The 21,674-nt window shown below is 40.3% G+C and overlaps 1 protein-coding gene across 1 annotated transcript in view; it reads right to left on the bottom strand.

The window, feature by feature from the left end:
* MYH15 (myosin heavy chain 15) overlaps window positions 1-21,674 on the bottom strand; it is a 150,288-nt gene that overhangs the window by 96,090 nt on the left and 32,524 nt on the right. The window contains exons 13-17 of the mRNA XM_041748566.1: window positions 16,157-16,275; window positions 11,169-11,318; window positions 10,404-10,574; window positions 3,152-3,328; window positions 1,977-2,109 (exon numbers count right to left, since the gene is read on the bottom strand). Of these exons, the coding sequence (XP_041604500.1) occupies window positions 1,977-2,109; window positions 3,152-3,328; window positions 10,404-10,574; window positions 11,169-11,318; window positions 16,157-16,275 (750 nt within the window). The remainder of the gene's footprint in view (window positions 1-1,976; window positions 2,110-3,151; window positions 3,329-10,403; window positions 10,575-11,168; window positions 11,319-16,156; window positions 16,276-21,674) is intronic.

Raw genomic sequence — 21,674 nt, 5'->3', positions numbered from 1 at the left:
TGAGAAACATGGAGGCAAGTATTTTCAGGGGGTGCTTAAAAATTACCCCAAAACAAGCACATTCTGGACAATTATTCTTTTCTGCTTCCAAAGGACACAGCACAAACCCTGAAGAGTTCGAAGATGATTTCCTGTCTGATTCCATCCCAAATCCCTGCCTGATCTCTTATGATCAGAGAATGACCCATCTGGGAACTGTAAGCTTAGGAGTCACCATCTATCCGACTGCTCAGGGGCACTTTAAAAGCCATTAGAATCAGGCAAATGCACTGCCTGGAGATGATGAGGGCCCAAATACAATAGCCTTCATTTCTCAACCTCCTCTTGAGGCAGGCCAACAGAATTTCATGTCTGCTCTGAATTATGTCATCTGTGCTGATGAAGCCAGAAGTGCCAACTTCCTTCTCCATTTCCTCACCACGTCAATCAGGGGACCCAAATTAGCCTGCCGGAGCAAGGAGTTGACTTAAAGCTGGGTGTGAGATAACAGGACAGTTGAGGAGGTTAGGAAATGAGAATGCACACTCCTTCAGGAAGAGCTGGTACATGTTGCTCCATTGCCACAAGGGTGTCTGAACCCAGGCTGGACAGATTTTTCTATTTTCCCATGTTTTCTACTTTTTGTGAGAAAAAGGAAATGCAAATGTGTATGTGGAAACTTCTGATTTTTTAAACCGTGCGGACCAAACAAAACATGTCTGAAGGCCAGGTTTGGCTCGAAGGCTACAAATCTGTGACTTTTATTATGATTCATGGAGAGCTTTCCTCTGTAGCCAGCAGCCAATTGTGAGGCTGATGTTCTCCACATGGGCTCAGTATCCTCAAATCTGGTGCAGAAATCTGAATTATGTCCTAAATACTCGTAGCCTGTACATCTCTCTGTCTTGTTTCTGGAAGACAGTGAGAGAAGTATAGGCACTAGGCCAGGAAGCAGAATTCCTGCTTCTTACCTTGGTTTTGCATTTACTACTGTTAAATTAATTAAACAAGGAGGCCCTTAGACTGATGTGGTTCTAATTCCGTAGTGACCTATATGAGCGAGCCAAAATCTAAGCCTATAAACGTCCCAAGGTTACAGAATCAAAACACTAGGGACAACCGATCACAGTCGAGTAGGCTTTAAACTACAACCACTCAATAGCTTCCTTATTTTGCCTCCACCTTCTCTCCATAAAGTATCTCCCTGAGCTCTGTCAGTGGAACAGTCTTAAACACTGAGGGTTTGACTGAATCAAATGAATGATGTCAATCAAATGAATCACATGAATCATTTTTTGCTCAACTAAATGCTTAAAATTTTTTTTAACATGCTTCATTTTATCTTTGATCAGTAGAGTTGTGAAATTGGGGATGCTCCTTAACTCTTCCGTAGTTGCCCCTGTAAGTAAGGAGACGTTTCCCTTTCACTGTATCTGAAAGGGTCATGGCAGGGACTAAGATAATATATCTAAAAGTGCTTTGTAAATCACAAACTACTAAACATGAGTTGTTATTCGTTGATCAATAAATATTTATGGAGTGTCTGCTAAGCAGGCATTTGCTACATGCTTGAGGCTACAGTTAAACAAATCAGACATAATCCCTGCCCTCAGAAAGCTTATCATAACCCCAAGTTACTATAACACAAAAGCACTGTGAAGGCGAACTCCAAGACACTTGGAGAATATAGATTAAAGAGCCTTGTTATTTCCCCAAAATCATTTATCAAAATACAGTTTGCTGCTCCCTGTTTGCAGCAGGGTTGAGTAGGAGCTAAAAGTGGACCAAAGCAGGCTCCCTGAATTACATCTATCTTAAAGCACCATTTCCCTGAAGAACCGCCAGCCTGAGGACAGAAAGGCTAATAAGAGGGGATGACTCAGACCATGGGAAGCAGACACAGATATCATAGGAAAGAGGCCAGGTTTTTATAAGCACCGAGGCAGCCATGGGTTCCATTCTGAAGCTAAAAAATTAGGGAAGATTGTTCAACTCACCACTGTCAGTACCGACGCGATTTTCAAAAAGGTTTGCCAGGAGTCTGTTTGACGACTTCTGAAATACAGCCACCACTGTTTCATTAAGAAGGTCTTTGTTCTTTTCAAGCCAGCCACTAATGTTATAAGGCACCTTTAGAAAGGCATGCAGTTAGGGTAACAAAAGAAGAGAATGCATAAATTAACATAGCAAACTGTGCATTACTTTTTAAAAAAAAATCATAAATTGTATGGGTCCTTTAACTTTAAATTGGTTTGAGGTAACAGTACTGAATAATACTCCAGGAGTCCATTGTGCAACCCGAAGAGATTCTCAGGCTTTACCATTTTACATTGTGGAAAGAAAGGAAGAGAAGGGGAGGGAAGGGAGAGGGAGAAAGAATTAACTGGTATTTCCAGTAGAAACAATTCACATCAGCTCTCCCTCACAGGCAAGAATAGATGAAATAATCCAATTGTCTCTGACACACTGAACATTCAAAAAAATTAGCAATTGTAATGATATTTTACTGTAAATATCATTATAATTAATATTCGAGGATGTGAAGGAAGACAATGACAAGCACATCTATGTACAGTTGGCAGGTCATTTTTAGAATGAAGAATTATTATATCCATTATCAATTGTCTTTGTTATACCCGGAATCACTGACCAGAAGCTGAAAAAGGAGGCAACACACACACCCGTGGGGAAATGAGAAGAAACAGGGAGAGTCATTAGAAACCTTTGTCGGCCATAGTTTGGAGGCCATTACTTCACAGTAACTATCTCTTTATGAGAGAGAGGGGAAAAAAAAAAACTTCAATAAAAAAGATCAGTTGAAATCACTCATTCACACAATGTTAAGTTAAAAGGAAGGACAAATATGGAAAAACCCACGACTTTGATAATCTCCATGACTTTCTGAAGCTGACTTACTTTGAGTTGGGATGACAGAGTCTATTTTGAGATTTCTAACCTTTGTGCACGTGGAATACTATTATAGTATGGGTACTTCATTTCCTAGGTGCTAAAAGGCTATGCCAACTTTTTTGCTGGAACTGAGATTTTTTTTTTTTTTGTTCATCTCTTCATTTAATCTAAACTTTGCTTATGTATTATCTAGGGACTTTGGCAGAATGCATTTGAAATAGAGTCAGGAAAATTCAGGGCTCAGTGTCTAGAGGTAACTTACCGCTCCTGCATAATGGACAAGCTCAAAATGAGCTTCACATCTCTTATCATCAGGCTTGGGCTTCTGGAAATGAACCGACTTCCCAAAATGGTGGTCAAAAAGTTTGGTCTGGAAAGTCACATCTGTGGCCTGAGGAAACATACATTCCTCCTCGAGGATGGAAAAGATGCCCATTGGCTGTTGGAGATATATACGAACAGCAGATGAAAGAAAACACCAGGACACAGTATTTTTCAAAAGGGAGGAGGTCGGTGTAAATTCCTATTCCAGGAGACGAATCAGTTGACAAAGGGAAAGAAGGTTCACGACATATAACTAGTCAATCATTCACTCAACAAATATTAAGTATGTACTAGGTGCTGGGCACCAGTAGGAGCTGGCGATGTAGCCATGAGCCACATACACAAAGTGCCTGTCCTGAGAGTGACTACATTCTAATGAAGTAGAAAGTCAATAGTCCGGTAAACACAAAAGAAATAATTTAGTTTCACATAAGTGTCCTGAAGAAAATATACAAAGGAAAGAAATAGAGAATGACGGCGGGGAGCAACTGGGAGCTGTTTAAGCAGGATAAGTAAAACCCTCTGACCTGGACCAGAAGCGCAAATCCTGAGGTCTGTGTACAAGTACTCTTGGCAGACAAGTAATGACTGCAAAGGCCCTGAGGCAGGAACGCACTTGGCAAGTTTGAGGTCCTACCAAAGGCAAAGCGGACAGACCTAAAGTAGTCAGATGGCACATGTGGTATGAGATGCAGTCAGACATGTAAGCAGTATTGGATCCCAAGAGCTGTCCAGGCCATGCTAAGACATTTGAATTTTAAGTGTAATGGGAGGTCTTTGTAGATTTTGAATAAGAAGTGATGGGATTTGATGTTTGCTTCAAAAGGATCACTTGTTTTCGAACAAGGCTGGCAAAGTAGAACCTGCCGGCCAAATCCGGACTGTGGCCTGTAGAAGAGACCCAATGAGCTAATAACGGTTTTTACATATTAAAAGGGTTGCCAAAACAAAAACAACAAAAGAATATGTGGTGGAAAAACTGGTGATCCTACACCCCATCAGCAAACCTTTTCTTTAAAGGCCCATGTAGGAAACAGGCTTTGTGGGCCACAAATTTCCCGCTACACCCCTGCCATCCACTCAGTCAGTTCAGGCCTGAAAACAGCAAGTGGTGACATGTAAATAAAATGAGTGTGACAACGTTTTATTAAAACTTTATTTACAAAAACAGGCTGCAGGCTAGATTGGGCCCCCAGAGACCTAGTTTACTGACCCCTGGTCTAAATCGGCGGTAGTGTCAGAGATAGTCAGAAGTCATCGAAATGTGATATAGCTTGAAGGTAAAGTGGAGAAACAACCTGCTGAGGGATAGAACGTGGGTGTAATACAGAAAGAAAAATGACCAGGTTCTTGGCTTGAGCAAATGGGTCATGAATGCTGCCATTAACCAATGTAGGGTACATACACATAGGGAAAAACAGGGTTGGTGTGGGGGGGCGGGGGGAATCAAGGATTCTAATATTTACATATCAGTTTATATATTTGTATGTTCATTAATTTATTCCACAAATATTTTTGTAGTGCCTTCTATGAATAAACCACTGTACCAGACACATCAGGTTATATGAGGGTTGTGACTCCAGAGCATCTAACCAAGGAGGCAAAACGTGTATGTGGGTGTACAACAAAGCACACAAAACAAAGTATAAAGAAAACATCATCAGAATTCTGAGACTCAACAGGACCCGTTGGCCCAACAGCACAAATTTCATGATTTTCCACCAACACTTCATACCTAACAACCATAGACTCTCAGGTTTGGGAGGGATGTGAAAGGTCTGGTCCAATCCACCTAAAAGTTCCTTGAATTCCCTTCATAATTTCCTTCTAAAAAGCTAGCTAGTTAATGCTTAAATGTTTTCATGGTGAGAGAACACACCAACTCCCGGCCTAGGCTCTGAATGGGTAGATACATTAAAAGAAAATTCGTAGTTTAGATTTTGCTCTAAATTATCCCACCGAAGCTATACAAATGGCTCTAATTTGTCAGAGTAGTGGATCATCAGATATTCAAAGATCATATTTTTTTTAAGGTTTTATTTATTTGAGAGGGAGAGAGAGAAAGAGAGCACGAGCAGGAGGAGGGGGAAGGAGAGAGGCAGAAAGAGAGGGTGAAGCAGACTCTCTTGCTGAGCAGGGAGCCCAGCACAGAGCTTGATCCCAGGACTCCGGGATCATGACCTGAGTCTAAGGCAGATGCTTAACCAACTGAGCCACCCAGATGCCCCTAAAGATCGTATTTTTGATCCATCTGAGTCTATTCTTGTAATACATGGACTGTGATTTTCTACCTCTTTTGTATGTTCTCCTAGATTTAAAATCCACATTCCATAGAAAGCATAATTAACAACATTTCACTACTAATTCTTGGGCTGAAGAGTTCTCGGACATCTTCCTCCCAAGCATCTAGGTGGGGAATGAATCTGCTTGCTTCTGGCAGCAGTGACCTTGTGAGTTCTTGGCAAAGTCAGTAAGTGGAGGAACACGAGAAGGTGGAGGGAGAATCTGAAAAAAGAAATAGTTGTTTCACCGGGGTAAGCTTTTGGAGGCCTGGATTCCATCTAGCACCACAGAGTTTCCTGCCATACGTGCAGTCAACCCTCAGTGAAAACTGGGCTTATTTAAAAATTTAAGCATCTCCTGGGATGGTGCCTGCTAACAACAGGGTCGCAGCAATGCCTCATGAGAACGACAGCCTCCATCTCAAATAATTACCTTCCATACATTAGGGCCGCCATCATGCTGGGCATCTAATAGAGCCAACTGCCATTGGGGGATGACTGGAAGCTTTATTATTTTTCTTTATTTTATTTTATTTTATTTTATTTTATTTTATTTTATTTTATTTATTTATTTATTTATTTATTTATTTATTTATTTATTTATTGACTGGAAGCTTTATGCTGAGCAAGAAAGTGTCATAGTTCGAAATGGAACAACTTGACCACTGATGAAGGCGGACCACTGATGAAGGTTTTTTCAGAGTCTTCTCCATTTTTCCATTCTTCAGGAGGTTTAAAGCTTCTGATAAATATGAGGCCTTTGGGCAATTTAATTTCCAAATAGGTCAGGAAAGAAGACTAAATATGTTCTTCCCTATGGCATCAAATGTCCTCTGTGGCGCAGTAAATGACTGGAGTCCGGTGCCCTGACTCCGAACCTTCAGGCTCTAACCTCTCCCTCCTCAGATGTTATGGGTCCTGCCTTCTCTCCTCTGAGGTCTATCACTTTCTTACTATTTCCATTTCTGTTGTCCCGATGCAGGACCTCTTTCCTTCTCATCGGGACTGTTCCACAAGCCCCTGAACTGCCTCACCTTTGGCCTTTCCTCCCGTCCCAGATCCTAGACACACACCCACAGAATAAACGCAAGCAGCTCTGACTGCCCCATCGCCCAGCACAGAAGCCCTCTTTGGCCCCCACTGGCAAAAAGTAAGGGATAAACTACTTAGAGTCTCTTCACAACCTTCCCTTCCTTTCTTCCAGCTCCTCCTTTCTGTGCATCCTAGACTACCTAACGTTTTGGAACGTGGCCTTTGCACGCACTGACCCCTCTGCCTTAGCTCTTGCCAGGGCTTCCCTCACTAGCTTCCTCTCTTCACCTGCTAAAATCATAATCATTTCTTAAGAGCCAGCTGCAATTTTACACCCTTTCCAACCGGATCTTCCAAGATTCCCACAGGCAGAGGCGACTCCTGCTCTTCTGGGTTCTGTGGGCCTTTGTGCCTTTCTGCATTTATGCCGAGACATATTTTTACACTGATTAGACTTACAAATCTACTACTTGACTGTATACTTCCTAAGGGCAAGTGCTACTTATAACAACTGCTTAAGTTTTCGACAGCATTTAATTCAAAGTCTTCTACACGGTAGTGTGGTATTAGGCCTAAAATGAAGGCCCAACATTGTGTGTGCCCTGACATCTGGGGAAAATTGGGAGGGCCTCAGGGGATCCGATCACAAGTTCCCCTTCCCATCGTGCTTCATGGTTGAGGTCCCCTCGCCAAACAATCGCCCTAATCATGGGAAAAGTCACAGTGCCTATTTCCTTGAGTGATGGGTATCAGATCTGTGCCAGCCAATTACTCAACCAAGCCAATCACATCCTCTCTTGAGAATCAACAGTCACCTCACCCTATTCTTACTATAAAACCTGCCTCCCACAGCCCCTTTTACTCACTCTGCTCAGGAGTACAACCACCACGTGGCCATGCATGGCGTGCAGGACCCTCTTCCTTCAGGGAGTGAGTGTGTGTGGCCAGTAGGCTGTTGTCAACCTCACCTGTCCAGGGTCAGGTCCTGAGTTCAGCCATCCCTCCACCCCAGCGCAGGAATCCCTCTCTCACCAACAAGATGACAAGGAAGTGATCAAAACAAGTAGTTGCTAAATAAATTTACTCATTTGTTTAATAAAAAAAAAAAAAGTAAAAGTTCTGGTCTCAGGAAGATGCCTTTCTGATGATACCCTATGTTCCTGTACAATAGGCTGATGCCTCTGACTCACATTTCTCACAGCCCTTAGCATAAGTAGGTTCTGTGGGGACTGAATGTAGGTCCCCAGCCAAATTCTGTTAAATAATTGATGGGCAGGTGAGCACCAAGACATCTAGGTTTGAGCTTTGGGATCTGGGCTGCTTTGCTGTGGGCAGAAGTCAGGCAGAAAGAGTTGTAACCGAAAGCTTGGAGTGACGCGTTTCAAGGAAATACTCATGGGTGTACAAGAGAGAACTCGCTATTAATGGGATTCATTCTATAATAAGAAAACCAGACTTAGCATACCCAAAGAATGCCAGCTGGGAGACAACAACACCAATTGCCAAGATGCTACCAGGATTTAAGATATTTTAGAAACAGGATCACTGCGGAGGAACAATAAAAATTCATTTGGGCCAAGTCAGGCAAACAAGGTAAAAAAATGTGGCCAAGTGAGGTAATACAGTTTGGACTTAAAAACGGGTGAGACAATCAGTACTGCAGCTACTTTTCTCTCACAGCTGGTAATGTTCTAAAACCTTATCCAAATCTGCATCATATGAGGAAGTTTTTGCAAAAGGGCTGAATTATTGGAAAATGGAGGCAGCCTCTCAAGGTGACTACAATGATAGGGGCGGCAAGGTTTTAAACGTATAATTTTGGATGTATTTGTCTACTACAATATCTATGCAAAACCATAAATTGTATACCTATGCAAAACCTATGCAAAACCATAAATATGCAGGCATATGTTAATACTTTAACATGTAAATTATTGATGCTCAAGTTCTAAACAAATGAGAATATTTCAAGTAATGAAATAAGTGTGAGCTAATCCTGTAATAGGTTTGTTCACCGTCTATATAGGAGGTCACTGTATGCTTGATGACCAAATTAACATTAAATGTTAAAATACATTTTTTTAGTTTGACAAACTTTTTTGTAAACATAAAAATTTGAAACTTTTATGTATGAAAATCCCTCTTCCTTATATATGCACGCAGATGCATGCTCTACAGCATTTTGTACATATTGATGTATTTCCGTTCTTTTGAATTTTGAAAAATTCTCATGATTCATTCTATTTCAAGGAGTAAGTTTGGTCATTAATATTTACAACAAATTTTCTTCATGTAGCCTGAACCAGCTCAACGGGTCTTTTCAAAATATAGAATCATGTCAAGAAAGGTTTTAGTATTCCTCATTTGCCTGACCTGAATACCTTTGAAATCATTCATTGGAAAAAAAAAAAAAAGAAAGAAAGAAATCATTCATTGGAAGCCAAAGACTTATCTTTTCCTTCTATCTTCTGGTCAGGTTTTTTTTTTTTCTTCTCTCATTTTACCGTACCAATAGAAAATGCAACAGGAAATTACATCCATGTTGCTAGTGTGTTATTTGGAATCACGGAGACTGGCATAAATAAGACAATGGGCTTCAGATCAACTAAAAATCAGTAATGTTCACAGACCTATCTGGATCTGAATCATGTTTATGTCCCACTTTCCTGCCCAAAAATGGTATCTCGCCATAATCAGAGTAAGCAGATATTATAAGTGACACTTGCCCAAAGCTAAATCTGCCCCTCTACTTCTTTGGTTTCATTTCTCAGCTTGAATAATGCCAGCAAACATTTACCAGATCATGGTTGGGCTGTTATTATTTTTAATTAGCTCAGAGTTTGGTTCGTTAACATTATTATTATTATTTTTAATCAGCCTGTCCTCCCTCTACAAAGCTCACTGGCTATAAAATAATAAAATCAATGTGACGCCCATTCCTGTTAAGAATAGTGGTTATTTTCAAGGAAGATATCATTTCATCTAAAGCTCAATAAATAAAGTTGATGGGACACTGATCAATAAAACCCGAGGCCCGCAAAGACAGGGAGAGGTCAATCACCCTAGCTCCTTCCTGGCAGGGCTGTTGAGAACCAGATGCAACCACTTAGCCAAAGAGAGCATTTCGCACGTTGAAGGCACTAGGCGTTGGCCTTCTCAGACCTGACTCCAGAATTCACCGCAATCCAGTCATAGCAAGACACTCCAGCATGCATGCTCCCATGGACAAAGCCACAGAAAACATCGTACTCAATTCCCCCAGCTAACCCAGTTCGTCTTTCCCAGAGCACCCGGAAAGACTTCGGAGTACAAGAACATCATTGAATTCAGGAACCATACACTGCAGCTAATTTACTAATAAGCCATGAAGTATTGTCATAAATTACTTAAACTAACTGGTACTTGTCCAATTAAATGAACAAACTACATCCTGCAAGGTAGAGGCCCTTGAGGATTTATGACAGTTGTTTGTTTGCATGCTAATTTGCCAAATTTCGTTAAGCTGCTCTGGGTCTACTCATTCACCTTATGCTAATCAGCCAGGCCCTACAGTGCTCATATTTTCAGCTCTGTGTTTTTCCAGTCAAGAGCATGACCATTTTTAATCTCGACAAGTTTCCTCACGCATTAACAGTGGAGGCCATGCATAAGCAGCCTACGTGCAGCGACAGTCTGTGTGGGAGATGATGGAGTGGGGTAACCGACGTGAGGGTTGAGTTAGGTTGCCACAGGTGCTGCCCATTAAGAGAAAATGCACACTGCTCCCCTGCCCCATTTCCCATCCCCTGACAGAGCCCGAGTCCTAATATGGATCAATATGGCAGCAGGGACAGTTCTCCTTAAATGAAAATGAATGAGGAGAAAAACAAGAATTACCTTCTCCACGAGATCTATGCAGGCTTGTAAATCCAGACCAAAGTCGATGGACACCCAGCCAATGCCTTCCTTCCTGTATTCCTCTTGCTCCAGAACAAACATGCGCTGATTAAAGAACTGTTGTAATTTTTCATTGGTAAAATTAATGCAAAGTTGCTCAAGGCTGTTATACTTCAAAGATGTGATTAGGTGGGGAGAAGAGACAAAAGTAAAATTGACCAAATGGTAACTATTTGAGGTGATGGACAGGTTAACTAATTTGACTGTGATTATTTCACAATGCAAATATGTGGCAAACCAGTAAGTTGTATATCTCACACATACATATTTTTTAATTGTCAAATATATCTCAACAAAAAATATAATAAAATAAAATTGAGGTCCACTTGGAAAAATGTAGAGAGAATATCATAACCACAATCACGTGATGGCAAATAGACTCAATGAGTAACGATTCTTCAATTAAATCCTTAGCTCCTTCAAATATACTAGCAAACTAAAAATTATAACAATAACATGTAATCATATCAAAATGCAAAATCATAAAAGGTTCTTTTATTTCTATTTATCTTTATTTGAGGCTGAATTAATTTTTACTTTTATTAATTATGTATTAATATTAATAATAGCTCTTTTCCAGCCAGGGTGGCCCTTAAGTTTTCACAGAATGAATCTCCTCACGCTCTACCTTTTCTGATGTTCAATTCACATTTTCTGATCTCCTTGTAAACACACATTGACTTCATTTTAACTCGATATACTTACATCAAGGATTTCAAAACCAGTGATGTCAAGAATGCCGATGAAGAATTGCCTTGACAGCTTGGCATCCAGCGCCCTGTTGATTCGTGCCACCAGCCACTTAAACATCCTTTCGTATATTGACTTGGACAGGGCACCAACAGCACAGGTCACCTGGAAATCACATTGGAAGCACCTCACATCTGCCAGCAGTGTGCATTCTAATCCTGGGCATTTTTTAATCAGCAGTTAGTAAAATCGGGATCTATTTAGTGCCTCTCTGTGTGGTTCTAGCATGCTGCTGAGATGATACAGGAGAGGAAATTTGGTACAATAAGAAAGGGAGAGGAAGCAAGGAAAGGAGAAGAGGGAAAGAAACCTAGAGTCGAGCCAGCCTGATGCCTCCTTGCCAGACACTTCGGTGAGAGAAATCATGTTCCTATTATCAAAGGACCACCTTTCTGGGGGTAGAGTGGTAATGCATCCTGAAGCCTTGCCATTCTAAGTATGGTTCTAAGACCTGCAGCATCAGCATCACCTGGGAGCTTGTTAAAGACGCCGACTCTCAGCATCTCAGCATCCAGTCCCAGACCTATGAATGTGAACCGGTGCTCTAACACGATCCCCAGCGGACTCCTGTGCACCATTAAGTTTGGAAAATGCCGGTAGAACAGGTTAGGGATCTGGAATGCCTAGCCCTTGTTGCTGCTAATAAATTGTATAACCTTTGGTAACTGGCCTAACCTCTCTAGATTGAAGTATCTTCACCTGAATAATGTTCTTGAAGGTTCTTTCTAGCCTCAGCCTCCACATTCTCTACTCTATCAGTTCCCAGGGGTGCTCTCAACTTCCTGTGGCAATTTAATGCATCAATCTGACTCAGATCGTCCTACTGAAAACCCAGGCTGCCTTTCCCCTCCCTGGAGGTGTGCGGCAAAGGCTCTAATGTAACCTACTGGGGAGAGCTCCAGCCTCTGTGCTGGTTGATGCCGTATAAATGCAGATGCTACTTCCATGACGCAAAGGTGCTGCTATAGTAGCGGGTTTCTGACAGACTCCAAGTAGGAGTGGATTTCAGCTGGACCTTCTCCAAGCCTGGAAGCAGAATGTGCTCCAACCGCTTAACATTTAAAATAGGCCTAGCCCATCCATCCTTCAGCTGCCCAGGAGCGAGCACGCAGCAGGAGCCAGTTGGTGTCTGGTGTTGATTTAGTTATGAGTCACCCACTCTCTGATCAGTTATCTTGAGTCATTTCCACAGTAATCCATAAGCCGGATGGCATCACAGTTTTTTATTATGGGCGTCAAGAGCACACCCGCACAAATAAAGTACTAAGAATGATTTTTATCCCCCAGAGCCCTGAGGAAATCATTCTCTGTCTACAGCAGTCACTTTGAAACTTTCAAAAGAACATGACAAACTTGCTTACCCACCTTTTAATTCCCTAAATATTCAGAAGTGGGGTTGGGAGAGAAACCGGTCAGGGGTGGAGAGTAATGAAGAAACAGAAAGAGAGCTTGAAGATGTGGTCACAGGAAGAAATAGAAGATATGGTGTCTGCTGGCTGAAACCAATAAACCAGCATACAGCTTACAGATTAATCATTTTCATCATTTTCCAGCCAATGAAGGAGGAATCAGGCAGCTAGACCCACACTTCCACCTTTCGAGGACTACATGGACTCATTCCTTAGCTCTTTTTCAGAAGACTGATCGTTGGGGAGCAATCATGAGCAATAGAACAAAAACCACCACCAAAAAGAAATGGAGTCAAACAGCCATGTTTGCAACCACATTGATCCCTGCCTTGCTCATCTGCAAAATGACATTAAAATATGCTTCTGCTAAAGTTGTAGGGAGAGAGTCAACGAGACAGAGCGTGTAAATATGTGTAACACAAGATTCGGCCCCTGGAACCCAATAAATGTTAGTCTCACTCTCCCATCCCCTTTTCTGCTTTTATTACTTCCCCAACTTCACTCTAGTATTTACTATGCTACCCTGCGAAGCTAACCTTTGTTAGGTTCACCGTCTTTAACTACAAAATGGAAATGGAAATAAGATCAATTTTGTAGGGGTGCCTGGGTGGCTCAGTCAATTAACCGTCCGACTCTTGATATCAGCTCAGGTCATGATCTCAGGGTTGTGAGATTGAGCCTGGTGTTGGGCTCCATGCTGAGCATGGAACCTGCTTAAGATTCTCTCCTCCTCCCTCTGCTCAAACCCTTTCTCTCTTAAAAAAAAAAAAAATCAATTTAGTAGGCTTGTTGTCAGATTGAATGAGATAGCCATACAAAGCACTTAGCACATGCTTAGTGGTTACTATTATGATTTTTTTATTATGAATCTTTTAAAAATTAAGACAACTTATTTCTAACAGGCATAGTTAGAACTCTCATGGAATCATAAAATACTGGACCCGAAGGGCCTTAGTTCTTATTAATCATGTATAGTGGCTCTCAACTGGGGATGGCACCCTGGCCCTGAAGGAGGAGTGCATTTGAAAACAGGGAGTGTGTTTTTTCCAATTATCAGCATGACTGAGGGTTACTGGCAGTTAGCACCTGGGAGCAGGAATGCAAAACCTCTACAATGTGCAAGACACACTCACATCTGAAAGACTGTCCCATTTAGATGCCAGTCACCCCTCCACTAAGACACAGAGGATTCCAACCTCTTCACCGGATGCTCAGAGAGGTGAAGATATTTGACCGAGATCCCAGAGTTAGTCAGCATTAGAGTTAGAATCAAATTTTGTAAGTGTTAACACTGCAAGAATTTTTGCCATCTTTTGCAATTGTCATCAACAGAGCATATACATCTCTATTCTTAGCAGTGGCAATTGTCTCTATAAAGTCAGTAAAATTCCTAAGAAAAGAAAAGCCTTACAGTGTGCTTTCTTACGCTCTCTCCAGGAGTAAGAGAAAGAGAAAGAGAGAGAGAGGATGGAAGATGAGGATTTTTTTTTCTTTTAGTGTTGGATAATAATACATTAGCTTGCTTCACTGGTTCTATTATAGTAAAGGCTGGTGGTAACTCAGTTCCTGAGAACACAATATTAAAGAGGCGAAGGTTTGATTTCAGTCCTCCTCTGGGCTCATTAGTTTTACACAGAGCAAGTCCCTGTTCTATAATCATAGCATGTCATGCATGCATGTCGTGGCGAATGTGTTAAAAAGCAAGAAACTGCCAAACACTCCTAGCCTCACTACAAGAAATAGCTCAACTCCTTGTCCTGCTGATCTTGGCTCAAATTGAGCTCGATATTTAGTTCATCTCAACATCTACGGAGCACTTACTGCTTGCAGGGCACTGTGCTAGGGGCAAGGGGTACTAAAATGAATTAATCATAGTCCATGGCCTCAAGGAGCTCCAGTGATGAGGGAAAACGAAGATGGAAACTACTGCTTTCAGTATAGCATTAGGATAGAGGTAGAATTATTGATTTATAGAGTAAGCTAAACTAGGAAAATGCTGAAACGCTATAAATAACACAGTCACATCAGATGCTTTAATATACCAAAAAGCAAGAGTTAATTGTCAGCAAAGTCATTGTCTTCTATCACGAATGTGATATCAAGACACATGTGCATGTGTCTATCTCATTTTCAGATTTAGAACGTATGTAGAGTAAGACAATCCAAATGTCACCTGCATATTAGCTGTGTGCCCTTTGCAGTGTTACTTAGGTTCCCTAACCCTCAGATTCCCCAACTGGGAAAACATCAGTATTCCTGCTCTATTTACCTCTGAGTATTGGTGAAAGAACAGAAGGAGACAATGCCCATGAATGCTTTATACATGCTATACATCATCATACCCCTCCCTCTCTCCAGAAAGACATTTCTCAGCCGTCCTGTGGCTAAGAGGGTAATTTGACTAATTTTCACCAATAGAATATCAATGGAAATGATATCACTTCTAGCCCCAAGCAGTTAAGGTGGGTGTACTTTTTGAACAGAAATGATCTGTTCACCTTGTGTAGCAACTGTGGAGGCCATGTGATCCAGGTGTCTAACTATCATATGGAACAAGGCTGTTCAATCTGTATTGGACTTGATGTAGGGAATAAATATTTCACTGTCAACTGAGATTTCAGTGTGTATGTGTTACTGCAGCATGGTTATCACATACTGACTAATATGCATTAGAGATGTAAATTATTATTTTGAAATGCACTAGCATACTTAGATGGTCTCATTTTCTGGCAGCCCTGGGAACATATATTGCATTCTGACAAAGCCTCAGGATCAACAGTCCTCATAGCACTTGTTATTTTACCGTTAAAACACTCTTCTGGATGCTGCACAAAATCTACATGACCTTCCATTTCTCATTTCTGCTCTCCATACCCCTCCTTTAAATACTAACTTCAGCCTATATACACATATTTTTAAAGATTTTATTTATTTATTCATGAAAGATACATAGGCAGAGGGAGACACAGACTCCCTGTGGGGAGCCCAACACGGGACTCAATCCCAGGACCCTGGGATCACTCCCTGAGCCAAAGACAGACACTCAGCCAACAAGCCACCCAGATGCCCTTCAGCCTATATTTTATTTTATTTTTTTTTTCAGCCTATATTTTAAAACCCTATCTCAACCAATGTGCCTGTTACTCTAAAAAGTCAATATTCCAAACAGGTGGGGGATGCCGATTTATTCATGTCAGGAACTAATAGCTTTGAAAGCATCTTAGCTGGACAACAAAGATGTTGGTCACAAGTTAACGGCTTGCTACATCTACAAAGAGACTTGCTACCTGCAGGAAAACTGTCAAACAGCATATTAAGAATCTGGAAAAATTCTTTACACGAGAGCATTTACTGTGCTATGCATCACAAGTGAAAGCATTCCAAATATGCATCACAGGAGCTTTCTTGCCTTTTTTTTTTTTTTTTTATAGAAGCTCTTGTTGCAGACATCAGAAGCCAAAAAATAACAATTACAATATGTATACAATTATTATAAGATCATAGAGTCCTAATGCTCTGGAAGTATCACCTTACCTGTTCTACATTTTGACCTCTAGTAACATATTCATTACCAACTTTGATTCTAGGGTGGATCAAGCCCTTCACCAACTCAGAGGAGTTAATGCCCATGAGGAACGCAGCTTTGTCAGCACCTGGTCAGAGAAAAGGAAGGAAGGAAGAGGAGGGAAGTGGGGAGAGGAAGGGGCAAGTAAAAAAGGGAAGAGAAAGGAAGGGAAAACACTGTTAAAGTTCATTCCATTATAGTCAAACAGACTCCCCAGAGGACAAGAGAATAGTGGGTTTAGACAGATGTAGCAAGGTAGACTGTAGTTTTGAAATAAAATGCTTGAATCCTAAATGTTTAAAAGACTTTAGTTCTTAGAAATGGAAATCAGACCACAATGAAATGTCACTTCACACCCACTACACTCACTATAATCAAAAAAGACAATAAGAAGTGTCAGTGAAGGTGTAGAGAAATTGGAACCCTCATACATTGCTCATTGGAATGTAACATGATCTGGCCACTATGGAAAACAGTTTGGCAGCTACTTAAAAGTTAAATAGAGTTACTCTAGGAACCAGAAATTCTATTGCTGGGTTTAGACCTAATAGAAGTGAAAATATATGTTCACACAAAAAAAATGCACACAAATACTTTTAGCAACATTCTTCATAACAATAAAAAGTTGAGAAAACCCTAAATGTCCATCAACTGATGCATGGTTAAACAAAATGCAGTATATAAACACAATAAAAACTTTTTCAGCCATGAAAAAGGAATGAAGCATTGACGCATGCTACAACATGGATCACACTTGAAGATGTTATGCTAAGTGAAAGAAGCCAGAAACAAAAGGCCGTAGGTTGTGTGATTCCAATTATATGAACTGTCCAGAATAGGCAAATCCAAAGAACAGAAAGTACCCCTGTGGTTGCTAGGGAGCAAAGGGAATGGGAAGTAACTACCAATGGGCACACAATTCTTCTTGTTTTGTCTTGTTTTTGTCTTCTTGTGTTGTTTTTTCTCAAGTTTTTATTTAAAATCCAGTTATTTGAGATACAGGATAATACTGGTTTCAGGTATAGAATAGGATTCTTTTTGAAGTAATGGAATGTTCTGCAATTAGATAGTAGTAATGGCTACACGGTCTTGTCAATATGCTAAAACTCAGTGAGCTGCATACTTTAAAAGGGTGGATTATACCTCAGTTGTAAAAAGAATCTTTCTTGATACTGACCCTCTTCTAAAAAGAAATACCTATCTGACAGACATGGAAAATCTCATCTTTATTATTTGCCTATTTTTCCCTACTACATATGTACTTGTAGATTCTTTCAAAGAAACAGGCACTTGGGCCAAATAGTCTGAAAATTCAAGAAACCACCAATAATCAACAGAAGCCAGGACACTTCTATCAAAAACTTCTTCTCCGGCCAAGTCTCTGTTGCTCCATAGTGCCCTCTGCTGCCCAATAGGAATACTTACAAGCCACACAATGGCTTTTTTCTAAAACAGTGCTTCGGTTTTCTGTTTTCTAAGGAAAGTGGGGAGGAATGAGTGTTATCAGAAAAAAGTAAATACCCATGTATTACATCATGTGTTCTTTAAGATGACAATAATAGAAGAGAAAGCCACAGGCAAAGGGTTATAAGCACATTTCCAATTGTGTACTTCTTCAGTTATCAAATAAAAGGAGTATTTCACTCACCTGAGACTTACAGTGCATCCTACATTCTTAGATGAATTCTGATAAACGCTAGTATATCTGATGTTCTCACTTTGTAAAATAACATCTTAGAATAGAAGGAAATATAGTCTTTCCTTCACTAAGAAGTACAAGATTTCCTGAGCAATAACCACAAACAGGGAATAAAGTAAAAACAATTAGAGCGCTATATGTCATTTTTATTATCTATATCCATTTCCTTTTGTGGGCCTTTGAAGTTCTCACAAAGGCTTAAAAAGCTTGTGTATTTGCTTGTTAACTAAAATCAATACACATTATACATACATTTCTACCAGCTACACACCTACTCCATGTCAGCGATAATGGCCCAAGTCCTCAGTTGCTATGAAACCTTTCAAAATGCAAAGCCCATTTGGGAAAATAAACGGAAAAATCAAAAGTAGAGCAGATGTGTTCATCCAATGCTGAGATATCTCTGCTAAGAGTGCCATGTTTGGAGACAAAAACATAGTTATTTCAAGTGGAGAACCCAGTGGATCAGAATCATAGCCCTTTTGCACTGGAAGAGACTTTAAAGAACACATTAGCCAGAATGAAAATATTTAAAAGAAAGAGAGAAATGTAATGTGCCTGATGAATCTGAGTGGACATGAATACTAACTGCTTATGTGAAAAATTAACAATTCTGCAATATCTATCTGCTCAGGAAAAAAAAGACAGGAGTTCAGTTTTCTCAGCTTTGGAAGCATTTAGATGGACAATACAGATAATAATAGTCTCAAACTCATATCTCCTTTTTCCAGTGTGAAGGACAGTCTTTTGAGTCTATTTTTATCCATGAACAAAGGAAACCCAAATTCTCTGTACAATATCTCACCGTAGGCTCTACCAGAAATAGCATCCAACATTACAGAATCACTTCCCACCCACTCCAGAGATAGTCAAGAACCTACAGAGAAGTAGTATACCTTGCCTTTATCCTACAGGTATACATTACACATTCTCCAGTTTTTTGTTGTGTTTTATTTAGACAAGAAACGATAGTCCTCTTATTCTAAAACAGAAATTACTTCATTTGCACTAAAAGTTTCACAAGCAAGGTGAAAATAGTTTAAGTCTATGAATAAGTATCCATCTGACATCCAGGAAATGTTTATTATGGACACAGCAAGGTCTATAAACACATTTTCATCATATGACCTGATGTGTTTTCAAAAGAGGCTTTATGAATTTCCCACCATCATGCCCTAGGACCTTGTGAATAAACCCACAGATTTTAATTAGGCTGTCTGATAGTTTAGCTAGAGCAGGTGTTCTCAAACATTGGTGTGGATCAGAATAGCCTGGAGAGCTCATAAAGGCCAAAGGACTAGGCTTACTGAAGGTGATTGGGGTGTATTCTTAACCTGCTAACCCCCTATTCTTAACCTGCTCCCCAGGTGATTCTGACATACATGAAGATTTGAGAACAGAGTCCACATTATAGTGCTGAGGAAACTTGGCTGCACATTGGAGTCACCTGGCAAGATGTCAAAAACAGACAATGATACCTGTACCTACTCAGATTGGTCTGAGTGAGGCCTGAGCTTCAGAAATTTCAAATCTCCATGGGTGGGTCCATTGTGCAGCCAAGTTTGAGAACTATTCTCTAGAGAGTAGTACCCAGTTCTAGTAAGTACATGTTTTTAAGATTTTATTTATTTATTTAAGAGCTCACACATGTGAGCAGGGGGAAGAGCAGAGGGGTAGCGAGAGGAAGGGGGAAAGAATCTCAAGCCAACTCTGTGGTGAGCGTGGAACGCGATGCAGGGCTCAATCCCACAACCCCAAGATCTTAACCTGAGCTGAAACCAAGAGTCAGAGGCTTTCCTGATGAGACCCTCAAGCACGTCTAGTAAATACATTTTGAAGTCAAGAAGATAGAAAGAAGTCTGACTTTACCTGAAAACAAGTAAGGGGATAGGGAAAAACAAAAGGCAACCTTTTCCAACTACAATTTCATCCCAGTTCCATCACATATGTAAACAATCAGATATAAAGAAAGGAACAAAATCCAACTTTGTCAATCCACAACCTGGCTAATGTGGAAGAGGGGTTAAAAGATTGACATCAATTGTTAGCCTTTTATGTAGGGTCATAATAGGATTTTGGAGCTGTTCACGTTTTACTAATTTATTGGACAACGTTTACTGAGCACTTGCTATGTGCAAGGCCTAAGAGCTAGCTGCTGTAGCAAGAGAGAGAAAAAAGGCAAAAAAAAATATTGGCATCAAGGAGTTTATAATCTACGAGAGTAAATAAACAAAAAACAAGCCAGTAAAACAACTGCTTATCAGAGACAAATTGCTTATTATGAAAGTTTGAAAGAGGGAGAGATCCCTTCTGGACTGCCTGACCAGGGAAGATTTCAAATGAATAGTATTTGATCTGAGCCTTGAAAGATGAGAAGGATTTTGATAGGCAAATACAAGAGAACACGAATTTCTGAGACAGAACAGCATGACTTACAGGCATTGCAGTAGGAGAGAGCAGGTATGTCAAAGACTGGCCACAAAGTCAGGGAGTGAGCAATAAACTGAGAAAAGCGAGTGATTTCTGGTCACAGAAGACTTTTGACACCACTCACTATAAAGTATTCATTGAATAATGAGGAAACTTTAAAGGGACTACACGGCATAGAGTCAGGCTTCACAATGATTAATTTTGTGCAGATTTGCAAGACTGACCAGAGCAAGAAGAGTAGAAAGAATGTGAATCCATTACAAGATACCAACATGCAAGGGGCTGATGGTCTAAATTGGTAATAAAGAAATGGGAAAAGACTGGGGAACATGACCAAGAGGGTTCTGACCTAAGAAGTAGAGGGAAGAGCAGCATCATGAATACAAATACAGAAGTCAACAGGAAGACATCACATGGGAGAAGAGGATAAGAGTTTTAGCCATGCAATTCAGGGTACCAGATTATTCAGTAGAATGTGAGAAATGTGGGATTGGCACTTGAAAGAGGCAAGAATGCCCCATTTGGTTTGGGTACTCTCTCCCTTTACACCCTCCTATCTGTCCAGCTCCTTCAATCCTCCCTCCATGATTAACTGAGGGTGGGGGTAAGGGAGCATCACCAAAGCTTAATACATTATCAGCCCTTAGAAATCAGTAAGAAAAAGTCAATTGTTCCAAAGAAAAATGTTCTCAATTTTAAAAGTGGGCTAGGGATGGAAACAAAAATCCAAAAATGAGGCAATGCAAATAGGTAACAATATACAAAAATTAACTTTATTAATATTTAAATATAAAACAAAAGCTGGCTACTTAACAATAAAAAAATAACTGTTGGGGATCCCTGAGTGGCTCAGTGGTTTAGCCACTGCCTTCAACCCAGGGTGTGATCTTGGGAGTCCCCGGATCGAGACCCACATCGGGCTCCCTGCATGGGGCCTGCTTCTCCCTCTGCCTGTGTCTGTGCCTCTCTCTCTCTCTCTCTCTCTCTCTCTCTGTGTGTCTCTCATGAATAAATCTTTTTTTTTTTTTAAATAACAATATTAGTGAACTTAGTGCAAAAGTTATTTTCAGAAATTTACTCATAGGGCAGCTTGAGAACAAAAATTTACTCAGAAGTTTACTGAGGAAAAGCATATGTATCTTTGAATCTGTAAAGACGTTCACCAAAATTTTGTTCATGATGAAATAAGTATTCAATAATAATAATAGATATTTAAACTATCTGTACAATGTGACATTTTGTAGCCATCTAAAAAGATATTTCAGAAAAGATACCAGATATTCATGTATAATTTAGTAAAAAAATCTAGTATGAAGAATATGTAAATATATATTTTATCTTTAAAAGTTCCCTGAACA

The sequence above is a fragment of the Vulpes lagopus genome, chromosome 1, assembly GCF_018345385.1.
Source record: "Vulpes lagopus strain Blue_001 chromosome 1, ASM1834538v1, whole genome shotgun sequence".
Taxonomy (NCBI): Eukaryota; Metazoa; Chordata; class Mammalia; order Carnivora; family Canidae; genus Vulpes; species Vulpes lagopus.
Note: the sequence above shows the minus strand (reverse complement) of the source record. Positions and strands in the feature narration are given on the sequence as shown.